Below are 20,696 nucleotides of genomic sequence, written 5' to 3' on the forward strand. Positions count from 1 at the left end.
GTACACCTTCTACTCCAGTTCTTCTTCCTTGAATTTTCCTGTATGAAAGGCCACTGTGCTCTCTTAGGCCTACACCTCTGTCCTGTACACAGCAGCCTCGGCCCTGCAGATGTGTCTGGAGACACATCTTTTCCCAGTAGGCCCCTGCCTCACCTTTACAGCCCAGGCTGTGTCTGCCCTAGAAGAAAAGCTTCATGATTCTAGAAAAGGAAAGACATAGCATGGACTAGTTTTCACTGACACATGCCATCTGCTACTTTTCTGAACCTTTTGCAGGAAGCTGATGCCCCGGGTCCCATGACTCTGTTAACTGGGCTGTTTGGTCTCAGGTCAAGGTCAGGATGCTCACACATAGGTTGCTTTACTGCTTGGTGCTTATCCAGAGCTGCTTTAGGCTCTGCCATTTACGGGTAGGGGGTAGGGGGAGTCGGGGGTAGCATTAGGGATGGGTGGAAAAAGCAGCAAAGGCCACTAGTCCAATATCTACCATTATATAAAAGTCATTTCTAAAGCTTTCTACACTTTAGCAGAATTACAAGACCCCAAAGGCTGCTATAAGGTAATTTATTACAGACTAGCCAATAATCTCCTGTAACAATGGCACATACAATAATTAACAACAACAACAACAACAACAAAATTTAGTTTCTTGTTTCATGTAATGGCCAGTACAGCTGTGGACAATGCAGAATCTCAAAAACTCCAGGAAAGAAGTCCAGGAGGCAGCTACCGAGGACATTACGGGACCATATCACATGTCTGAGCAAAGACCTGAAGTCCATATGATCCATTGAAAGATTTTGTCTCTGACCTCCCAGGAGAGTTGAGGCCCCCCTCCATCCAGCCTGTATAGAGGAATCATAGTCCAAGCTTCTTCTGGAGGGCTGAACGTCTATGAGGGGAATAGCAGCTGACCTCATGAAAGAGAGTGAGGTCAAAGGCTAGATTCTTTCTACCAGGGGGAAGACAGCTAGAAGGTGGTGTCCATAGTTGAGGAGGACTCCTTCTGAACTAATTTACAAAATTTTTGGCTTTGTTCAGGGCCTACCCAAGAAAATATAGCCTGAGTCTCTCCTGGACCCTTCAACGAGCCCTCAAATGCATACACATAAGGACAGCCGCTCATGTCCTGAAGCATCACTCCCCTTCCTACAGGAGTGAGGTGGGGGGCTCCTGGGAAGATGGCCTCTGGTGCTCGGGTTCTAAACAATATTCTGCTCAAGGCTCTGAAGCACCATATATATGAACCTGCTTCTGCTCATGACAGATATAAAATGGGTAAGGGATTAGTATAGCTCATTTCTAGAAGGTATCTTATTCAGTTTCAAAGCCTTGATCTCTTCTAAGCCACACAAAAACAGTGGATGCTGCTCAAGGAACAGTCTGGATTTTATTCTGTGGGCTCTTGCCCCAGTTATACTTCAACCCAGACTACAGGGCTCAGTGATACCTACAGGCTCAACTGACTACTTAGCTAGCCAGGTGTAAGCTCCCAGCCCTCTAAACTTATTCTTCTAATGATTGGTACACATGGGTCCGACTGGAAAAGGAGTAATTTGGAGAGGGGTAGACATGGTGTGTGGGGTGGAGGGATGTCTACCAGGAATGGCTGACACTCAGAAATGCCTGTCTTTCTCTTAATGGAAAATTTCCCTATGCAGTGACCACCACTGCCTAGCTCCTAGCACCACAGACCTGCTGGTCAGGGATTCATGACTCTTTCTGTGAAAAGCCAAACTCTCACCACCCCAAAATTTTCCTTAAATTTCTTTAACTGAAGGATTCAGCCTCTTAATTATGAGGACCTAAGCTGGCTACATAGTAACTTCCACTGGCTCTGATTTGTGGAACTGGAGCCATTTGGTTGGCCCAGGAGTTTAGGTGCTCATCTCCCCTCCTCCACGGAACGAGACTCTGATTTGAGCTTCACAAACTCTCGAGCCACTTCATCATTGCTCCTCTGAGACAGAATCCGGAGAATGGTCATGCCGGTCTCATCCATGTGGATCTTCCGGCCCAAGGGGCACCAGCAGGCACAGCTGCCCTTGGCTGCCACATCCCTCAGAGGCATCACAGCGAGCCCTAGAACACGATCCTCCCGGGCAAAGCAGTAATCCTTCACACATATTTGCAACTCATAGGCTTCTGGCCCCTCTTCATTTCCCAGGAGGCTGTGAGCACAGGGTAGGTGGAAGGCGAGAAATAATGGAGTCTTCAACTGAAATCAACCCCCATTGCCATCCAGCCCATCCCTCCTCTCCCCTCTCAAGTCTTACCCATCAGTTCACCCCCATCCCAGAGTCCCGCAGGTTCTCCACCCCATAACTTACAAGTGAAATGTCTCATTGTACTTGGGGGCCCAGTTGTTGCTTTTGGACTTGGTTGTAAACTTCCTCTTCTTATCACTTTGGTGTGGGCCAACCATGGTCACTTCCACAAAGGGTCGGAACATACCCGCTGTCTGCCACTTGAGGTCATTGGCAGCCACCACTGCCCAAACAAAGGAAATTTGTGATGGATCCCACCTGTTCTCAATTCTTGAGCCCTAGGTGGCATTCCCCGTGGAAGAAGGTTAAGCTGGGGGGCTGGGTTAAGCAGCCCCTGCTTTTAACTGATGAGGACACTGGGCAAGAAAAGGTCTGCGATCTGTAGGTCCATGCCACTCACCTTTCACTGTTACCTTGTGCTCCCCAGTTCCAGGATGTGTAAACAAATCCACCTGAATAGAGACTTCTCCAACAGGATCATCTACACCAGAGCCTGAGAGACAGACAGATGATCCCTCACTGGAGAGGACGTTAGGCCCAATGATTCCAGATAAAACTGAGGAGTTAGGAGGCCACCACCTTATACTCTAAAGCAAGAAGCAGTCACCCACAATAGCCATAGGGAAGTAAATGTGAGAGAAGCAAATGAAAGGGGATAAAGAATGAGGCTGTGTATTAAAATATAAGTTAGGCAAAACTTTCAAAAGTGCATCAGGAATCTCTCGGGTTCCTCAAACCTCTCCTATCTCCTAGGCTGAGGAGTTTTTCATTGAACGATGTTGGGGAAGGCCAATGCTGCCACCCTATGTCTTTGTCTGGGAACTTTGCCCTCTCCAGGGTCTTAATGGAACAATGTGGGCCCCATTTAGCCAAAAGCAGCAACCTCCTACCTCTGCCTGGGTTCCTGGAGGCCCCTGCTTGGGAGTGTGCCCTGCTCAGAAAGACTCTGGCCTGCTCAAATTTGGGCCTCTCCACAAACAGCTCCCCAATCCCAATGTCTGACCAAGCTGCAGATGCCCCTTGGCGGAGGCCTTACACTATTTTGAAAAAAACACCAGTACCCTGAATCACAGATAAAACTTCTTTGTTCTAAAGTGGAGGGGAGGAAGGATTCTGAGGACAGAACTATTGTTAACCAGTTTCAGACTGTATGAATACAATGCCCATCTCTGAGACTTGGGACAGAGCCTCTGAACTTCAACACCTAGTTTCTCCACTCTCAACATATGCAGCTCATTCCAGGTCACAGGGGACAGTGTTAGCCCACGTTAGATTCATATTACATGGTGTATAACGTACCCTTTTCCGGCCGAATGTCCTCGTTAGCAGTAAGCCTAATACCTTTCCCATCATGCACTGAGTGAAGACAGGAAAGTCAAGAGGTAGTAGCAGCAGTAGGACAGAGAAAGAAGAATCAGTTAGTAGTCTAAGGAGTTAACAGCCATTCAGAGCAGCTTCTACACATTCTGAGGGAGCACAGAGATGGGGTAGGGTGGAAAGAGAAATAAAAAAGCTGGGGTCAGTGCCTGAATACTCCAAATTAGACATGGGTCGAAGATCAATCAAATCACAGACAAAAACAGTAGAATGTACAGAGAGTGAAGATATCTGAGACCAGTGGAGCATGAAAGAGAAAGGTTTTAGGCTCTAATTTCCTAGACTCTTAAATAATAAAGCAATGGGTAGAAAAACACACATATAAACTCAGGTCTTCCCTGCAGTCCCCACTCCTGCTCTTACCTCATATCTGTCCATTCCAGCCTCTCTCCATGTTTATATTTAGCTTAAAGCTCAATGTTTCTAAAAAGTCTGTCTGGATTAACTCAGATCCTCCCTGATGTTATAGGCTTTTATATGTACTCAGCCCTGTAAAAGTTTTCTCTGTCCCCTTGAGCAAGGCTCATAACTTTTTTTCTTTTTTATCCTCACCCAAGCATATGTTTTTCCCTGATTTCAGAGACGGAGGAAGGGGGAGAGAGAGAAAGAGAGAAGCATCAATCGGTTGTCACCCATACATGCCCTGTCCAGGGCTTGAACCCACAACCAAGGTACATGCCCTGACTGGGAATTGAACTTGCAGACTTTTGGTGTGTTGGATAATATTCCAGCCAACTGAGCCACCCAGCCAGGGCATGGCTTAACCTCTCTTGCTCTCTTTTCTTCCTACCCTGGACTTGAAATAAGAACAGATATGGGAAATAGAGCAGTACTACAGGTCTTATGCATCTTTTCACCTTCCATCAAGTCTAGCCTAACTGCTTAGATCCCTCTTGCCTTCCAGGTCAGCCCTATACTCCAGGTGCACAGTTTAGTAAGGCCTAAGCCTTCCCACTCTCTCCTCCACCAGCTTCACTCCCCCAGAAAGCATGCTCAGATTTCCCTGGGACAAGCAATAACAGATGCACCTGAAGGTCCTTCCTGGGAGGGCCCTGATCCAGGGCCAGGGTCAGAATTTAACCATGTCTGTGCAGATGTGTTTTGTTATGGCTAGGCCTGCTTGGAGGCAGGGAGAGGTTCTGAGGACAGGAAGTCACTGGGAGAAAACCAGCTGCCTGGGTCTCCTGTGTATTAGCATCACCCATGAGGCTGGAACTCAGCTATGCATGTGATTTGCACCCTTCCTTCAACTGCTCCCATGTTTTGCCTCTCTTCACTCCCATGTTTTGCCTCTCTTCTTCTCATCCACGCTGGAGAATCTGGTAAGTCATTTGCTTTGTATCCCCAAGACAGCTTCCAACTAAGGTTCCCAAAGCTGTGAGTCGTCACGAGTGTCTCAACCACTCATTCTCCAAGTTTCCTTATAGATTTTTTTCCCTACCAGACGGTGTGTACTACTTGCACACTACATGCACTTGCCAGTGTCTGGGGGAAAAATATCTTGGGTACGTTCCCCAGGTCCTGTGATTCACTTGCCTGGTATGGGCTTTGGAGAGGGGTAAGTATTGGGTCCCTCAAGAAATCCTGGGTCTGAGTGTGAAGGGATCTCTGAAGCAGTACCTGGATCCTTCTTAAGGGCTAGAGGGCACTGACTCCCTAAGGGCAGAGATGTATCACAGAAGGGAGGTGGTGACCCAAAGCCCTTAGGCCTTACCCTGGGCAGTCTGTGAGCGCACAAAGGTTTTGATGAGTGTATCTGTGGTCTGTGTGTACAGAGACAGGGCATAGCGTAGGGACTGCAGATCTGGGCTCTTCTCCAGGAAGGTTTTCTTCAGCCCATTGCCTCCTGCATGAAAATATTGCTGAAAGACAAAAGAGTACTTGCTACTGCCTCATCCCTTTACAGAGAGGCAGCTCCCCAACACTGTCCTCGGAGAAATGGTATCTGAGCAGAGGCTCAATGAAGATGCCATAGAGGATGGTGAGGACAATAAGTCATCAATAAACAACAAGATCATGAATATCACACAGAGTCAGAATCACAGTCTATCAGGTGAACAGTATTATTTGGGTATCAGGCAGGAGGGGTAGGAGATGGCCATGTTACTGGACTGTGGTGTTTGAAGAATGGCTCTAGCTGGACAGGGAAAGATATGGGATAGAGGCATTTTGGGCAGAGTATAGCCAGAAGTGCTCTTTTACTCCTTTGAGCTCTTAAAGAACGTTATACCTATGACATACTTCTTCCCTGTGCACTGAATCACAGTTCTTATGTACCTGCCTTATTACCACCTTACCAGATTATAACCACCTTGAGACAAGGAACCATATCTAATTTTCTCTGTATCCTTCACAGTGCATGGTATCTGGTACGTGTTGCCTCACTGAATGAATAAACAGGTAGTGGGGAAAAAAATCCTGTGAATACCCAAATGACTTTATATCTAAGTGAAAGAGGGAAATGTCAGCCAGATCTGGGGAATTAGGATCTGGGAGATTAATTCCCAGCAGAAAATATTCAGGAATGGCAATGAAGAGCTATGTGAACTGAATGGGTGCAATTCAGAATCCAGGAATAAGTATTCTCCCTGAGTCACCTGAGACTACTCAGGAGGTGCCTTTTTGGTTGCTCCCCAAAAGGAATATAGACATAGCAGAGAAAGAAACAGACATAAAAATCATTCTCTTCTGATGTGGGGTCGCAAGAGCCCGAGGGACACCTAGTCCGGCAGAGTGAATGCCAAGGCTAAGAGGGTGTGGTAGTAAGACTGTCTGGAGCCAGGGGAGGTCTCTACCTTGATGGTGTCCAGAGCGAGGTCAAGGATGGCACACTGCTTTGGAGTAAGACTCCGTGTTTCTTCTCGCACCATGTGGTCCTGGAATCACAGAGAAAGCAAGAGCATCATGACAGCTCAGGGTTGTCATGAAAACCTTACCCCTACGTGCCAACCCATAGCTACATGTTCCTTTCCTTTCCCTCCTCTTTGGTCTCCAATGCTCAAATTTCCTTCCTTCCAGGCAACCCCCTCCCCACTGGCCTCAGAAGGACCCCACCCATCTAGAGTACCTTGAGTTTGGAAAGATGGCTCAGCTCCTTGGCAGCAGTGAAGATCAGCTGGGTGCCCTGGGCAGAGAGAGAGCCAGTCAAAAGCAGAGGACTTCAAACTCGATCAGAAAGTATGTAGTGAGGTAAGGGGCACAGCAGGAGGAAGTTGAAGGGAAGTGACCTTACCGTCTGGTCAGAGAGTGGGGGAAGAACAATCATCCTTTCCATTGTGTTCATTACCACCCGCCAGAGCTCCTTCAGTACACGCTTCAGGACCGTCTTCTCACACACAGTGGCAAAGAGGGTGAGGCTGCAGGCCCAGGCAACAGGTAAGGCTGGGTGGGTGAGTGAGAATCTCCCTCCCCAAGAAGCTCTTCTGTATGATTGCCTTTGCCCTGCTTGTCCCAGAGGACAGTCCCGAGTACCATACTCACTTGCTATCCAGGAAGTCCATGAGAGGTCGGAGCATGCTATCTGCATCCTGAGCCACTGAGGCCCTGGCATTGGGGGATGCATTCCCTGGGCCCCGCACCTGGCCCAGGATGTCGGCCATTTGTCTAACGCAATCATCAATCCGCACCTGGAAACTATACATGTGCCCAGAATACAACCCTCTCCTTCCCAAACACACACTGTTCCTGGAGCAGCACCAGCTATTTGATCCTACTCCAGAATGCTCATGGTGCAGCTTCAGCTATACTATGAGGGAGGGACATCGGGAGGAGATGGAAGATCCACACACATGCAGCTGGATAGATGGGTGTGGGGCAGGGGCTTTGGGATTGGCCAAGGACCACATCTGGCTCTGAGGGCTGTTTTGGGGCCACTAACCTGTTTCCAAACACCATGCTGAGCTCATCCAGAACTGTATTCAGTTTCACCTGAAGCTCCTTCAGACTGTCTGAAGCTTCAGCGTCCAACTGTATCCACAGGAGATGGGCTTTGCTAAGCTGGTTCTCTTACTCTTTTCTCCCCTTCTGTGCCCCACTCCTCCCTCGTAGGGCCTTTACCCCAATGCCCACTCAAATCTCTCAGCCCAAGCCAGCCTGGACCCAAAGCTAAATTCCTGGCCTATACCCAGTCAGGGGAGGGTAGAGTTCCATGGTCAGGAAGCTCAGGAATAAAGGAAAAGTACAGCAACCCCAAACCCTAAGACCTACCTCCTTGCCTCCCATGGCCTCAAACATTTTCTCCAGCTGGACCCTCAGTTGCTGCATGTTGTTCATCAGGATGCAGGGCTTTGGGGACAGATGGAGCTGCTGAGTCTTGGCTACTTTCAGCATGGGACCCATCAGCACAGGGTTCCTCCCTTTCTCATACTACTCCAAAAGCCACAGGGGATTTATGACAGCTATTACATGTGTCTTTCCCTAAGCACTGATATCTGGAACCAATTCAGACACTTCTCCATGAATGAAGACTAGAATGTTTCCATATTTAAGCTGGGAGGTGGCCCCCAGGTGTTCATGGTATTGTCCTTTATAACGCTTTGAATACCTCAACTTTTCTTTATTAAGAAAAAGACTAACAATAGTCTAGCTTAGTAGGGGATGAAGTAATACATGGAGGCTCAGAGGAGCTCCTAGTCAAGTTCTTATTATACTGTGGCACAATCTCAAGCAAAGCTCTGGTGGGAATCAGAAGTCAGGAGCATCATCTCCACCCTCAGCTCTAAGGATAGATTCCAAAGTAAGGGTTCAAGTGTCTTCCAATCTCTTCTCCAAGAGTCCCTGGGCCTGACCCTCACCATTTTCTCCTTTGTGCAGTAAGCTGGGAAATTCTTTGATAAGATGTCTGCATACTCCATCAGCACCTTCCCGATGGTCTGAGAAAAGAGGAGAAAAGGAAAAGACAGGGAACCCTTAGCTCTCCCCATAAGGATCTTGCTTGAGAAGGCACACCGGTCATCCAAGAACAATACAACACAGGCGTAAAGGGGAATCTCACAGGAAGGACAAAGCTCCCTCTCAGCCCCAAAACAGCAATGAGACAAAGTCACTTGTCCACCCCAGACACAAAGAAGGGCTGAGCTCAGACTTGTGACAAGGCTGTGAGTATGGTGGTAGTAAGGGGACAGGGTAGGGAGGGTCATGGTCACCTTGGCAAATCTCCTCATGTACTGGGCAAGGATGTTGGGGTCTGGGCATTCCAGCTTTCGGATGATCTCAAAGCTCTGGTTGAGCTGTGTAAAGACGTCCACCACAGAGCAGGAAAAGAGTGCATGCTCCGATGTCTGCTGGAACTAAAGAATACGGGGTCAGCATCTTCAGCCACTACTTCTTTCCAAGTTCCTAGAGTTCATTCAAAAGGGCTCTGCCCAGCAGGAGTGGCTCAGTGGCCCTCAATAGCCCTTCTCATGGCCCCCACAGGTAGGGAGAGACAATCTGTCTAAAGCCCAGGAACATCTGCTGACAGCCAATTGCTGGTCTCAGTCCTGTGCAGCCAAGCCCCTGACTTACCCCATCCTTCTTATCTCGTTCCAGAGCCCCACGCAGGAATTCCAGGGATACATCCTCATTCTCATCCAGCCATTGTAGTACGAATTGCTCAAACCACCTGCAGCCAGGTAAGTGAATTAAGGGCTGAGCCTAGTTGTTGGCATATGCCATGTGCCTGACAGCTCCCCTGGACAGGGGTCTTCTGGAAGGTAGGACACAGTTTGACACTTTTCTCTTTTTACAGCAGTGCCCAGAACAGGTGGTCTCAAGACTGGCTTGCTGAACCAAATTGAGAATACTGACCCCACCCTCCCCATAAGCCAAAGGGACCCTCTTCCCTTCCCTCCGTAGTGCCCACTTGATGACTCACGCTGGGTACTCAGGCACCTGCCCCTGGAAGGCAGGCAGATCCCACACATATTCATTGTGGAGCCACTTCACCTTGAAGTGTAGGTTCATGTAGTCAGCACTCTTACACAGCCGGTTTTTCTCATGCTCTAGCGGTAGGGAAGGAGGCTGGGTCAGGTCCTAGCAGTAGAGGCCCTGGTTCTTGAGTTTTCCCAAGGCAGCAGGTCCAGTCTTATTAAAAGGGTGACTCCCAAACACCGCCTCACAGCCATTCCCCTGTTACCAGTGAGTGCTCTGCTCTCTTAAAGCCTGGCTTACATCTTCCTTTAAAGACTAAGCCAGCCTCCCAGATAAGGCCTATAGTCTTACTGCTCTGGCTTTTGGAAGTGCCAAGCGAGGTAATGGCCTCTGGTAAAGATGAGAAAAGGATACGGGTGCTAATGCTGACTGGTGGGGAAACTGCCCAGGACTGGAGAGGGATGATGGTTTTCCAGGGCTTTTCTAATCCTCGTAGCTTAAATACAGGCTTAAAAATGCAAAGATGAGCAGTTGGATATGACATGAATGGGTAAATGACAGCTTCCAGAGACAGGGAAAACCAAAGTGGACCCACGCTGACAGAAATTGCAGTTGAGCTGCCATGGTGCAACAGAATCTTGATGTAAACTGAAGGGCCCCAGAGCAGAGCTGAGACACTGAAAAATGAACTCTCAAAGAAGTGTGCAAATAAGAAAAGTCACTCTGGAAACCATGGAAAGACAGCCAGATGAAAGGACCATGATGTTACAGAAAATAGGATGCTCAGTACGGACTTGAATGATCTATAATCTCCAGCCGAGTCTCTGTGGCCTTCTGGAAAATCTATGACAAAGAGCACCCACAGCTTTCCTAGAGTCTGGAGCACTGATCATGAACACAGGTTCTCATCATCTACCCTCTTTAAAGATGGACCATTAATTTGAATAATTAAAGCCAACTGTATGTGCTTACATGTAATACAATGTAAAAGCAAGCAAATGGGGGAGAGTACTGAGTAACAGAGAAGGGAAAGCTATTGTCCCTGGGAACTCTATTGTTCAACTGTGAGTTGCCATGGGTGATGCGCTTCAAGGTCAAGGTGGAACATACAGTGTGGGGCAGCTGGCCCTTCTGAATTATGCAGCAGACACTCAAGGAGGAAATGGAAGGCTGGGATGCAGGCTCAAAGGGCTCTGGGTCCCAGGAATTTCATCTCCTGGCACCATCTCAATCTGAAGTTGCATTTGCAGTTTCTTCTATGAAGCAGTGAGCAAGGGAAGAGGAAAAGGTATAAAACTAGAGGTAAAGGGGCAACAAACCAAAAATTCTTACCACCCAGAAAGGGGACTTTTCATATACGAATGACAGTGGATGCTTGTGGCAGAGCAGAGATACCAATGAACGATTAAAGGAGTGAAAAAATCAGGGACATCAGAGAAACCCTCTCAGGGCTTGCCCCTTCTCTTCCACCCCTCTACCCTGCAGTCCTTAACTAGTCTAAAAGCCTAGAAACAAACAAACAAAAGATACCATCAGGAGGGTCTTCCTTCTCTCCTGTTCAGCAACCAATTGGAAGTAGAGGAAGTGCTGCTCCATAATTCTAGAGCTCCCTAGCTGCTTTCTTTTAGTGACCTTCAATTACTGTATTTACATATAATTCTCACTTTCTCTGTCAATCCATTATCTGTACTCTGGTCCCAAACCCCAATTTCTACATTAACTTCTGTGGTGAATAAAACACTGGACACACTTTAAACTATTCTAACAAGCCATGACCAGCACGGCTCAGTAGGTTGGGCATTGTCCTGCAAACTGAGAGGTTGCCAGTTTGATTTCTGGTCAGGGCACAAGTCTGGGTTGTGGGCTAGGACCCCAGTTGATTGTGTATAAGAGGCAATCAATCGATGTTTCTCTTCATCTCTTTCTCCCCCACTTCCCCTCGCTCTAAAAATAAATAAATAAAATCTTTCAAAGAAATTTTTTAAAAAAACTATTCTAACAAGTGCATGGAGTCATAGAAGCACCTTCTGGCAAAGTTGCTTGAGGTTATTGTTGAGGGGTGGTGTTGGGGGGGTGGGGTATAGTTAATATGTCAAAAAGAGCAATCATGCCTGATTTCCAAATTCCTCCTCTATTTGTCTTTCATCCTTGGGGAGTCCCTTCAGCCATGATTTCAACTGTCCAGAATGCTGATTATCTTCCCCAAATCTCTCTTTGTTTTTGGTAATGTCTACATATGACTTTGATGGAACATCTCACTTTGCCCAGGTTTAACTCTAGTCCCCATCTTGCACCATCTTAACAGCTCCAGCTGAAGCTGAACAGCATATACACACTAATCTTACCCTCTTGTTCAATGCTGAGAATCATCCTCAAGTCTTCCTTCTTCTTCTTTATTCACATAAAGTTAAATCACCGATCCCTGTTGATTTTACCTCCAGAACTTTTCTGGAATCTATCCATTTCTTTCTACCCACACTGTAACCTAAATCTCACTATCATCCTCTCTAACCTGGATCACTACTGCCCTCCCTCCCCACCGGCTAAGTCCTATAATCTTTCAGGTTTCAGTTTGTGCATCACCACTTCCAGGAAGCCTTTCCAGGTCTGGGTTACATAGTTCTCTTACTAGCATCCTAGGCTTATTCCTTTTGTGACACTTACAACTTTGAATTGTAATTGCCAATTTTTGTCTGTTGTCTAGACTAGTTTGTGAACTTGCCAAGGGCTGGGGCTATGCCTCATTCATCTCTTTGGGCCTCTAGTAATTAGCACCGTGTCTGACACAAAGAAAATACTCAACGAACACTTAGTGAATAGGGTGGGGATTTACTGCAAAGGAGCATAAAGAAACTTTGTTTTATATTTTAATTTGGATAGTAGTTACACAGGTGTGTTTATTTGTCAAAACTCATCAAACTGTACTCTTCCAGTGTTTTTACTATATTGTATATAAATTATACCTCAATAAAGTTCACTTAAAATATACTGGGTGACAGTCACAGTCAACACATTATTTTATCATCCAGGTCTCCAAACTTTCCCTCTTCTCTTGCCCTCCACGTTCTAAGAATCACTATGTCCTGGACAACTTCCTTCCAATGTCTATCAAAGCCCATTCTTCCCTCTCCATTTCCCTGCTCTAATCCCAGCCCTGTCCCCTCAAACTAAATTATTTCAACATTATCTGCACTCTCTGCTTCTGGTCTTTCCCCATTCCAACTGCCCTCATTTTCCACTACAGAAAAAATCTTGTAAAAACGCTACTTTGTGTACATTACCTATTAAGGACAATTTCTTATTGTCCTTAAGATCTAAGATTAAGTGCTGGGCAAAAATGCCAGTCAGTATGCTAGGTATGTTACATACATCTCAGTTACTTTATCAGCTCAATGAAATAGGTGCTATGATCATTCCCATTGAATGGATGAGAAAATGGGAGCTCACAAAAATTAAGTAGCTCAGTCTAAGATCACAGTGTTGAGTAGGTGGTAAAACTAGGTCAACATTAGTTCTTTCTCTTAAAGCAGTTTTCAACCCTTTTGTTTGTTGTAAACATTAGAAGAACAGAATTTTCCTTTCAAAAGAAATCTCAGCCAGCATCCCATATAAAAATAGAGGAAAGCTGAGCTGACTTAGCTGGTATCAAGTAAAAGGCCTGAAGCCCAGTGTTCCAGTTTCCCCTTCTCACTTAGCTCCTGAGACAGCTGTTTGAAACCTCTGTCCCTCTTTTACACTCTCTCTGGTGGGATTCACTTTTCAAAGTATTTTATCTGCTCCCCCCTGCACCCAAATCCACTGTCAAGAACTGGAATCATCAGGCTCTCCAAGTGCTACCTGGAGGAGAGGGACAAGTGACGTCCTCACTGGCCTGACAGGTTAAGGCATGGGCTACAGCCCCAGGCTTGACCCAGTGTGGGCAGGAGGCTGCCAGTATGGGGTGGAATTAACAGAATGTGTGTACAGCCTGTGCCGTCTCAGACTTACCACAGATTTTCATGTTTCTTTCAATCTCAAAACAAAATGATTCTACAGAGAACAGATTGGTGGTTTTCAGAGGAAGGGGGTGGGTGAAATGGGTGAATGGAGTCAGAACTACAAACTTGCAGTTATAAAATAATTTTGTCCTGAGGGTGTAATGTACAGCATAGTAACTATAGTGAATAATACTGTATTGCATATTTGAAAGTTTTTTTTAATAATTTATTTTTTCAAATACATTTATCTCTGCCTCCCCCCCACCACTTTCCCTTGCCCTCTCCCTCCCTCCGTCCCTCTCTCAACTCTTCCCCTTTGGTTTTGTCCATGAGTCCTTGCTATATGTTCCTTGACTTTCCCCTTCCCTATTTGAAAGTTTTTGAGAAAGTAAATCTTAACAGTTCTCATCACAAATAAAAAAAAATTTATAACTATGTATGGTGATATTCATCACACTACAACTAGGCTTACTGTGGTGATCATTTCGCCATACATAGAAACATCAAATCATTATGTTATACACTGGAAATTTATATCATGTATGCTAATTATACCTAAATAAAAAAAACAAACAAACAACTAACTGATCCTAAGCCTCAAAAAGTTTAAGTCTGAGGATTACTCTTTTCCCTGCTACTACACCCAAGTAACAGATCCAGACTCTGCTTCGTCCTTTTCCCAGGCTGCTGTTCTCCTTCTAGATCCACTTTCATAGACAGAGGAGATAAACATATAAACAGGCAGGAAAGGCAGCTAAATAAGGGAGCACAGAAGGGTGCAAGTGAGGAGGCCTGACACAAGTAGAGAATGATATTTTTGTAGACCAAAGTGGAAAAAGAACAAAAGAATAAGCTGAATGAACAAGATAAATAATAATTTATCTGTGACCTTGCTCTACAGGGGAACTGACAGAAGTATCTTTCTGGCTCTGTCACACCAATCCAGAGCAGCTTTCCCAGGCCAGGCAGTCCCCACTGTGAGAAAATAATCTTATCTATGTATTTAAATGTCTATGATTCTTTAACACTGTAAAGGTAAGTTTCACAAGACTCCAAGGAGTGGGCCACTTGTGAACACCCAGATGGAAGGAGTTGATTTCTGGGCTGTGAAAGTCCTGAACAGGCATTTGCTCTAAAGTTGGAGGGAGGATCCTACATCCACACAGCCATTTCCATTATTCTTTTGGCTGAACCTTTGCCCACCCTAGACCTCCTGAGACCTGTCATCCACTATGCCTGGAATCCCTCTAATTTCTCATTGTACCATTCGCCTTGAACCTGCAGTTGTCTGGGAGAGGAAAGAGACGGCAAACCAGGTGCTTGGACACGGGGCCTGTGGCCCAAAGCCTTGGGCATACCCTTACCTTCCAGTGCATATTTCATGTCTTGGGCAAAAAGTTGCCACATCACTTCTGCGCTGACTTTTCCCACATTCAACTCCTGAGGAAACCTGGATGATAGAAGAAGCCACAGTCAGGAAATAAGGCAAGAACCATTTGATTTGATTGATTCCAAGGCTAACATGCCTAGTTCTTGGCGAGGAGACTAGGAAATGGGTAGGCTCAGTCTGAAGAAAGGGGGCTCAGGGGCCGGTGGTAGGACAAGTAGGGGCAGATAATCTCCTCAGGCAAAGTGGGCCCAGGGAAGGGTGCCCAAAAGTCAGGGACGTGCAGCCAAGAGGAGAAGGGTTGAGGTCAGAAGGCAGGCCCAGGCTAAATAAACTGAAGGGGAAAATGTAAAGAGGTGGGCTATAGGGTTGCCCACTTAATTCACAGCAGATAGACACATACACACACGGTTTCTGGATCCCCTGGGACTCCTATTCCCAGAGGCCTCTCACTCCAGGGAGGCTGGTGCAGTCTGGGCAGGGCCCCCCATTATGTTTCCACACCTGTCTCCAGAAACAGCTACCTAGACAGATACAAGAGACAGAGGGACAGATGGACGGACAGGAGGAAGAGATGGCACTGCGAACATACAGAGACAGGAAAGAAAGAGACTGTTAGACAGATGGACAAACCAACCACCAACCAGACAGGGCCAAGTGGGGTGATACTCACTGGTTCAGAACAAGTGTGTAGGAATTCTTATCTTCCTCAATGATTGACACAATGAGCGTGATGAGTTTGGGCCAGAAATCCAGGTTTCGAATGCTAGGCCCTTGTTCCTCTACAGGTAGTTCCTGTTTCTTGTTCCAGAGGAGAAAGTTAAGAGACAGTTATAGTCAGAGTGGAATGTGAAGAGTCTCTCTAATATTCCTCTTTCTTTTCCCCTCCCCAAGCTCCTTCCTCTAGAATCAGGTACCCTTCCTAGAAACTGTCTTCCACAAGACCACCCCTGTTATGTCAGAGGCGACTGACTATTGGGAGGACCTTGGAGACAAAGAGTTCATCCTTGAGAAGTTCTCTCCCCAGCTCCAGAGCACTGATCTGATAAGCTTGGTCAGCCTTTGAGACATGAAGATGCCTGACCCCACTTCCTCAGAAGCTATGCATATTGCGAGACTCATTGACTGAAGTAAGCAGCCCCTCCAGCCTCACTAAGTAGGTCAAGTTCCACGTGACCTACACTAGCAGCTCTCCTCTGACAGCCCCCACCCGCCACACATGTACACATCAGCTCTGAGGAACTACTCCAAGTTCTGCAGGAGCTACCAAACAGACCTAACACACAGGCTGAACTAACCTTCAACGGTTTAGGACTTCCCTTAAACCCTGGAAGGACTTCCCTTAACCCCATTAGGGGAAAGAACTGCATCTAGGAAACCATTTGCCTAGCTGGACAAGAAAAGACCTTTGGGAGACAAGAATACCCAATGGGGAAAGGAGAGTCTCTTTAATAAATGGTGTTGGGAAAATTGGATGCTCACATGCATAAGAATGAAATTGGGTCCCTATCTTACACCACTCACAAAAATTAACTCAGCTGGATCAAGGACTTCAATGTAAGACCTGAAACTGTAAAACTCCTAGAAAAAGACTCGGACATCAGTGTTGGCAATGATTTTTTTTTTTATATTGACACCAAAAGCACAAACAACAAAAACAAAAATCAACAAGTGGAATTTAGTTTAATCAACATTAAACTAAAATGTTTCTGTACAGCAAAAGGAACAATTAACAAAATGACAAGGCAACCAATGGAGTGGGAGAAAATACCTGCAAACCATATGCCTGATAAAGGGTAATATTCAAACTATATAAGAAATTCATACAATTCAATAGCAAAAAACAAACAAAAAAAGTGATCAAAAAAAAAAAATGGGCAGAGGACTTGAACAGACATTTATCCAAAGAAGACACACAACTGCTCAACAAGTACATAAAGAAGTATTTAATATCACTAATCATCAGGGAAATTAAAGTCCAAACCACAATGAGATGTTACCTCATACCAGCTAGAATCGAAATCATCAAAAAGATAAGAGATAAGTGCTGGATGTGATGACAATGAAACCCTGATGTTCTGTTGGTGGGAATGTAAATTGGTACAGCCACTATGAAAAACAGCGTGGAGGTGCCTCAGAAAACTAAAAACAGAACTACCATATGATTCAGCAATCCCATTTGTAGGTATATATTCAAAGGAAATAAAATCACTATTTTAAAGACATATCTGTACTCCCCATGTTTATTGTAGCATTATTCATAAGAGCCAAGACATAGAAATAACCTAAGTGTCTATCAATGGATGAATGGATAAAGAAAATGTGAAAATATGGTATATAAACACAATTATTATTCAGACGTAAAAAAGGAAATACTGTCCTTCATAAAAACATCTATGGACCTTGAGGGCATTATGCAAAGTTAAATCAGTCAGGCAGAGAAAGACAAATCTGTTGGTGGGTAAATTGGTGAGAATGCATAATCTCACACACATGGGGAATCTAAAAACATCGAACTCATGGAAAAAGCAAGTGGAATGGTGGTTGCCAGGAGCTAAGGAGTGAGGGAAAAGGGGACATATTGGTCAAAGAGTACAAACTTTCAGTTATAAGATGTTAAGTCCTGGGAATCTAAGGTACAGAATGGTGACTATAGTTAACACTGTATTGTATACTTGAAAGATACTATGAGAGTACAGGTTTAATATTCTCACCATAACAACAACAAAAAATGGTAATTATATGAAGGTTATGTTAATGAACCTTACTGTGGTAAAACTTCACAATATATGTGTGTATCAGATCATCACATTGTTCACCTTAAACTTACACATTGTCGTATATCACTTATATTTCAATAAAGCTGAGGGTGAAAAAAGGACTAGGTTGGGAAAAAGTAAAGGAATACAATGGTGCATTCAGGAAAGGAGAAGCAACTCTACATTCAGACCCCAGACAGGGCAAGGAGGAATCACCACAGGGAGGATGGAATGAATATTTTACCTCCCACTGGGACAAAAGCAAAATTGGAACCACCCAGAAAGACAGGGATAGAGTTTTTATGTGGGGTGCCATATGCCATCATAAAGTCTCCACAGTCCATAACTAGCCTGCATTACCAGGAAGTAACTAGAAACCAGGACAGAATCCACTGAATGTGGAATATGCCTCCTTAATATCACTGAAATACAGCTCTTCCTTTAACATTTTCTGCTACTACCGGGCTTAGGCTCTTATCATTCAAGGATCTCCTAACTGGTCTTTAACCTTCAAAGGTCCCTCTTCCACACCACTGTCAGTGATCTTTCTGCAAGGAAAACCTTATTATCACTTCTCTGCCCTTCACTGGCCTTTAATAAAGTTTCAACTCCATAGCTTCACACAAAGGTCCTTCAAACTGTGACCTCTCTCTACACTTCATACTTTACAACTACTCTTTTGTTGTGGCCATTACCACATCACTACGATCACTTATTTAGCACTTATTATGTGCCAGGCACTCTGCTAAGAACTTTACATGCATTTTCTAATTTAATCCTCATAACAACTCCATGGGCAGAAATTATCACCACCTTCATTTTATAGATGAGGAGATCGAAGGACAATAAGGTTGTACAACTTGCCCAAGGTCATGTAGCTATAAAAATAGCAGAACCAAGACTTGATCCTATACAGCTGAACTCCAAAGCCTGACACTTTAACTACACTAATTAAATTGCTTCTGCTTCTCCACACTGACATACTCATTCATAATTCTGTACATCCAAACATGCTATTTCCTCTGTATGGTATTGCCCTCCTCCCTGGTCTCTTTCTTTAACTAATTCCTACTCATTCTTCAAAATTCTGGTTGAACTTTACCTTTCCTCAAAAGTTTTCCCTGATACCCCTGGTCTGGTTAGATGCCTCTTTTCTGGGCTCCCAGAGCACTTTGTGAACCTCTGGTATACATGTAATAGACAAGTACAATTACAATAAAGGATAGTAACAATGGAATAATAAAAAACAATGAGCTCTCCAAAGGCAGAGATGTATCTTTTTTTTTTATTGACACTATTACAGATGTCCCCAATTCCCCACATGTGATTAAGACCACATGTCTTAATCAACTTCACATTCCTAGTGCTCAGTTTGTTCAAAGAGTTGACAGACAAATGAACCAATGACTGAAGGTCAGTAGAGGGAAATAAAAAAAATACCAAGGATTTACTTTATTGTAAATAATGAATAGTGAGAAAATGAAAGTGAAAGTAAAAATATAGTAAACAAAATTCAAAGGCTAAAGAAAGTCCCTGAATAGCGTATAACCCCCCTTTCAAAGCCCAGGTTCATCACATGGTAGGGAATAGAGACCAAATATTCAGAAAGACTCCTGTAAAGATAAAAGATCAAAGTTGAAAACAGTGTCTTCCTCCAATCACAGGCAATCCATAGGTAGATAACAGAGAAGCCCAGAGTGTGCCAAGCCATACAAGAAGACCCAGGAAAACCTCCCCTGGACAACAGAAACTTTTACAAACCTTAAAAGGAGGAAGTCTTAAAGATAGGACTGGCACAAAAAGTACAGTTGGGAATGTGAGGAGGCAGTGTGAACAAGGTTTCAGTCTTTACTAAGGTGCTCCTGAAGCATTACAAATTGAGTATATTCACCAAAGGGCAAATGCCTAAGATTTAGGTTGTCCTCTCATCGTTGGTTGTCCAAATCCTACTGCCTTTCAAGGTCTATCTTAAATGCTGCTTGTTTTGTATAGCTTTTCCCAATATCGGATCAAGAGTGAATTCTCCCTCCTTGGAATTCCTTCAGTTTTAGCCCTCTTTCACTGCCCTTGTGACAGACTGCTTTCATTGGAGTTATACATATGCTCATGAGACTGTAAATTAACTGAAGAAGCACTATGCTTCCCTCAGACCTGGCTGAGAACAAACATTCAATACATACTTGTTGGACAAAAGGGAATCTATTCTGCAAAGGTGTGTTCTGCAAGACACTGCTAAGAGAGGCACTGTGAGTAATTAGACACAGAAAGAGGTCCTGGCTTTGAAATTACACTATTGGAAAGATTGAGAAACATGTACAAAGTTACCACATACTGTTAGAATGCCAGCATAAAACAGTGAAGTATTTCAGCCTTACAGAAGAACAGGGTTGGCTGTGATATTCAGCTGATCAGTATATCTCAGAAGACCATGCAGTACAAAGAGAAGTGGCCGAGGGGAAAAATTAAACTTCCATTAGCCAGTAGCTCAGAGAGACAGCTACAGATCTCAAAGGAAGGCAAACTGGAATGTAGAGGGATCTATGAGTCAGAATAAAATTAATCTTGGGGGAGAAAAAAAGACTCTGGAATGGACTGTGAATCTACCTACTCACCCACTGAAACTGCCCAAATTTTGGTCACTTTCTTTAGCTCCAAACTAAAACGTACTGTTGCCACTTCTGTTCAACTCAGTTACGTCACATCTGGTCCAATGGTCCATCCACAAATGTCTCACATGGTCTAGATGGTCCAAATCCTACAAAACTCACTCACCCTCAAGAACATTAAGGACTTTGTCCTGAGCTCCCTTCCACCACGACCATAGCAAACGAAAGCTGAGGCTTCAAAAGCCACTGACAGCTGGTCCCATGTGATTCCCAACCTCTTACCAGCTGATACTGACGACTGTACAAGTCATGGCAGTTGTTGAAGATATACTCATATGTGGAGTTCAAACAGGCCTTCACACAATCCTTGACCACCTGGCTGGCTCTTGGAGGACTCTGCAGTTCTTGCACCTGCAGATTAATAAAAGAATCATGGGTCCAGAGTCCTACTCACCAGGGAGGGATCTCCTCCT

The 20,696-nt window shown here is 44.9% G+C and overlaps 1 protein-coding gene across 3 annotated transcripts in view; it reads right to left on the reverse strand.

Moving 5' to 3' along the window:
* Positions 1 to 656: 656 nt before the first annotated feature.
* Positions 657 to 20,696, reverse strand: part of UNC13B (unc-13 homolog B) — a 208,162-nt gene continuing 188,122 nt past the window's right edge. For 2 of the 3 annotated variants that reach the window (XM_054584694.1, XM_054584693.1), the window contains 17 exons: positions 20,506 to 20,634; positions 15,532 to 15,659; positions 14,836 to 14,921; positions 9,499 to 9,625; positions 9,150 to 9,246; positions 8,789 to 8,932; positions 8,438 to 8,515; positions 7,851 to 7,928; positions 7,522 to 7,610; positions 7,125 to 7,277; positions 6,877 to 7,000; positions 6,712 to 6,768; positions 6,440 to 6,520; positions 5,359 to 5,506; positions 2,668 to 2,760; positions 2,331 to 2,490; positions 657 to 2,171 (listed from right to left, as the gene is read on the reverse strand). In XM_054584694.1, coding sequence (XP_054440669.1) covers positions 1,886 to 2,171; positions 2,331 to 2,490; positions 2,668 to 2,760; positions 5,359 to 5,506; positions 6,440 to 6,520; positions 6,712 to 6,768; positions 6,877 to 7,000; positions 7,125 to 7,277; positions 7,522 to 7,610; positions 7,851 to 7,928; positions 8,438 to 8,515; positions 8,789 to 8,932; positions 9,150 to 9,246; positions 9,499 to 9,625; positions 14,836 to 14,921; positions 15,532 to 15,659; positions 20,506 to 20,634 — 2,058 coding nt within the window. In that variant the 3' untranslated portion in view covers positions 657 to 1,885. Of the gene's footprint in view, positions 2,172 to 2,330; positions 2,491 to 2,667; positions 2,761 to 3,566; positions 3,624 to 5,358; positions 5,507 to 6,439; positions 6,521 to 6,711; positions 6,769 to 6,876; positions 7,001 to 7,124; positions 7,278 to 7,521; positions 7,611 to 7,850; positions 7,929 to 8,437; positions 8,516 to 8,788; positions 8,933 to 9,149; positions 9,247 to 9,498; positions 9,626 to 14,835; positions 14,922 to 15,531; positions 15,660 to 20,505; positions 20,635 to 20,696 lie in introns of all 3 variants that reach the window. The other variant, XM_054584692.1, reaches the window with a different exon arrangement.

Source organism: Pteronotus mesoamericanus, unplaced genomic scaffold, assembly GCF_021234165.1.
Source record: "Pteronotus mesoamericanus isolate MK-2021 breed Mesoamerican mustached bat unplaced genomic scaffold, CSHL_Meso_final contig_78, whole genome shotgun sequence".
Taxonomy (NCBI): domain Eukaryota; kingdom Metazoa; phylum Chordata; class Mammalia; order Chiroptera; family Mormoopidae; genus Pteronotus; species Pteronotus mesoamericanus.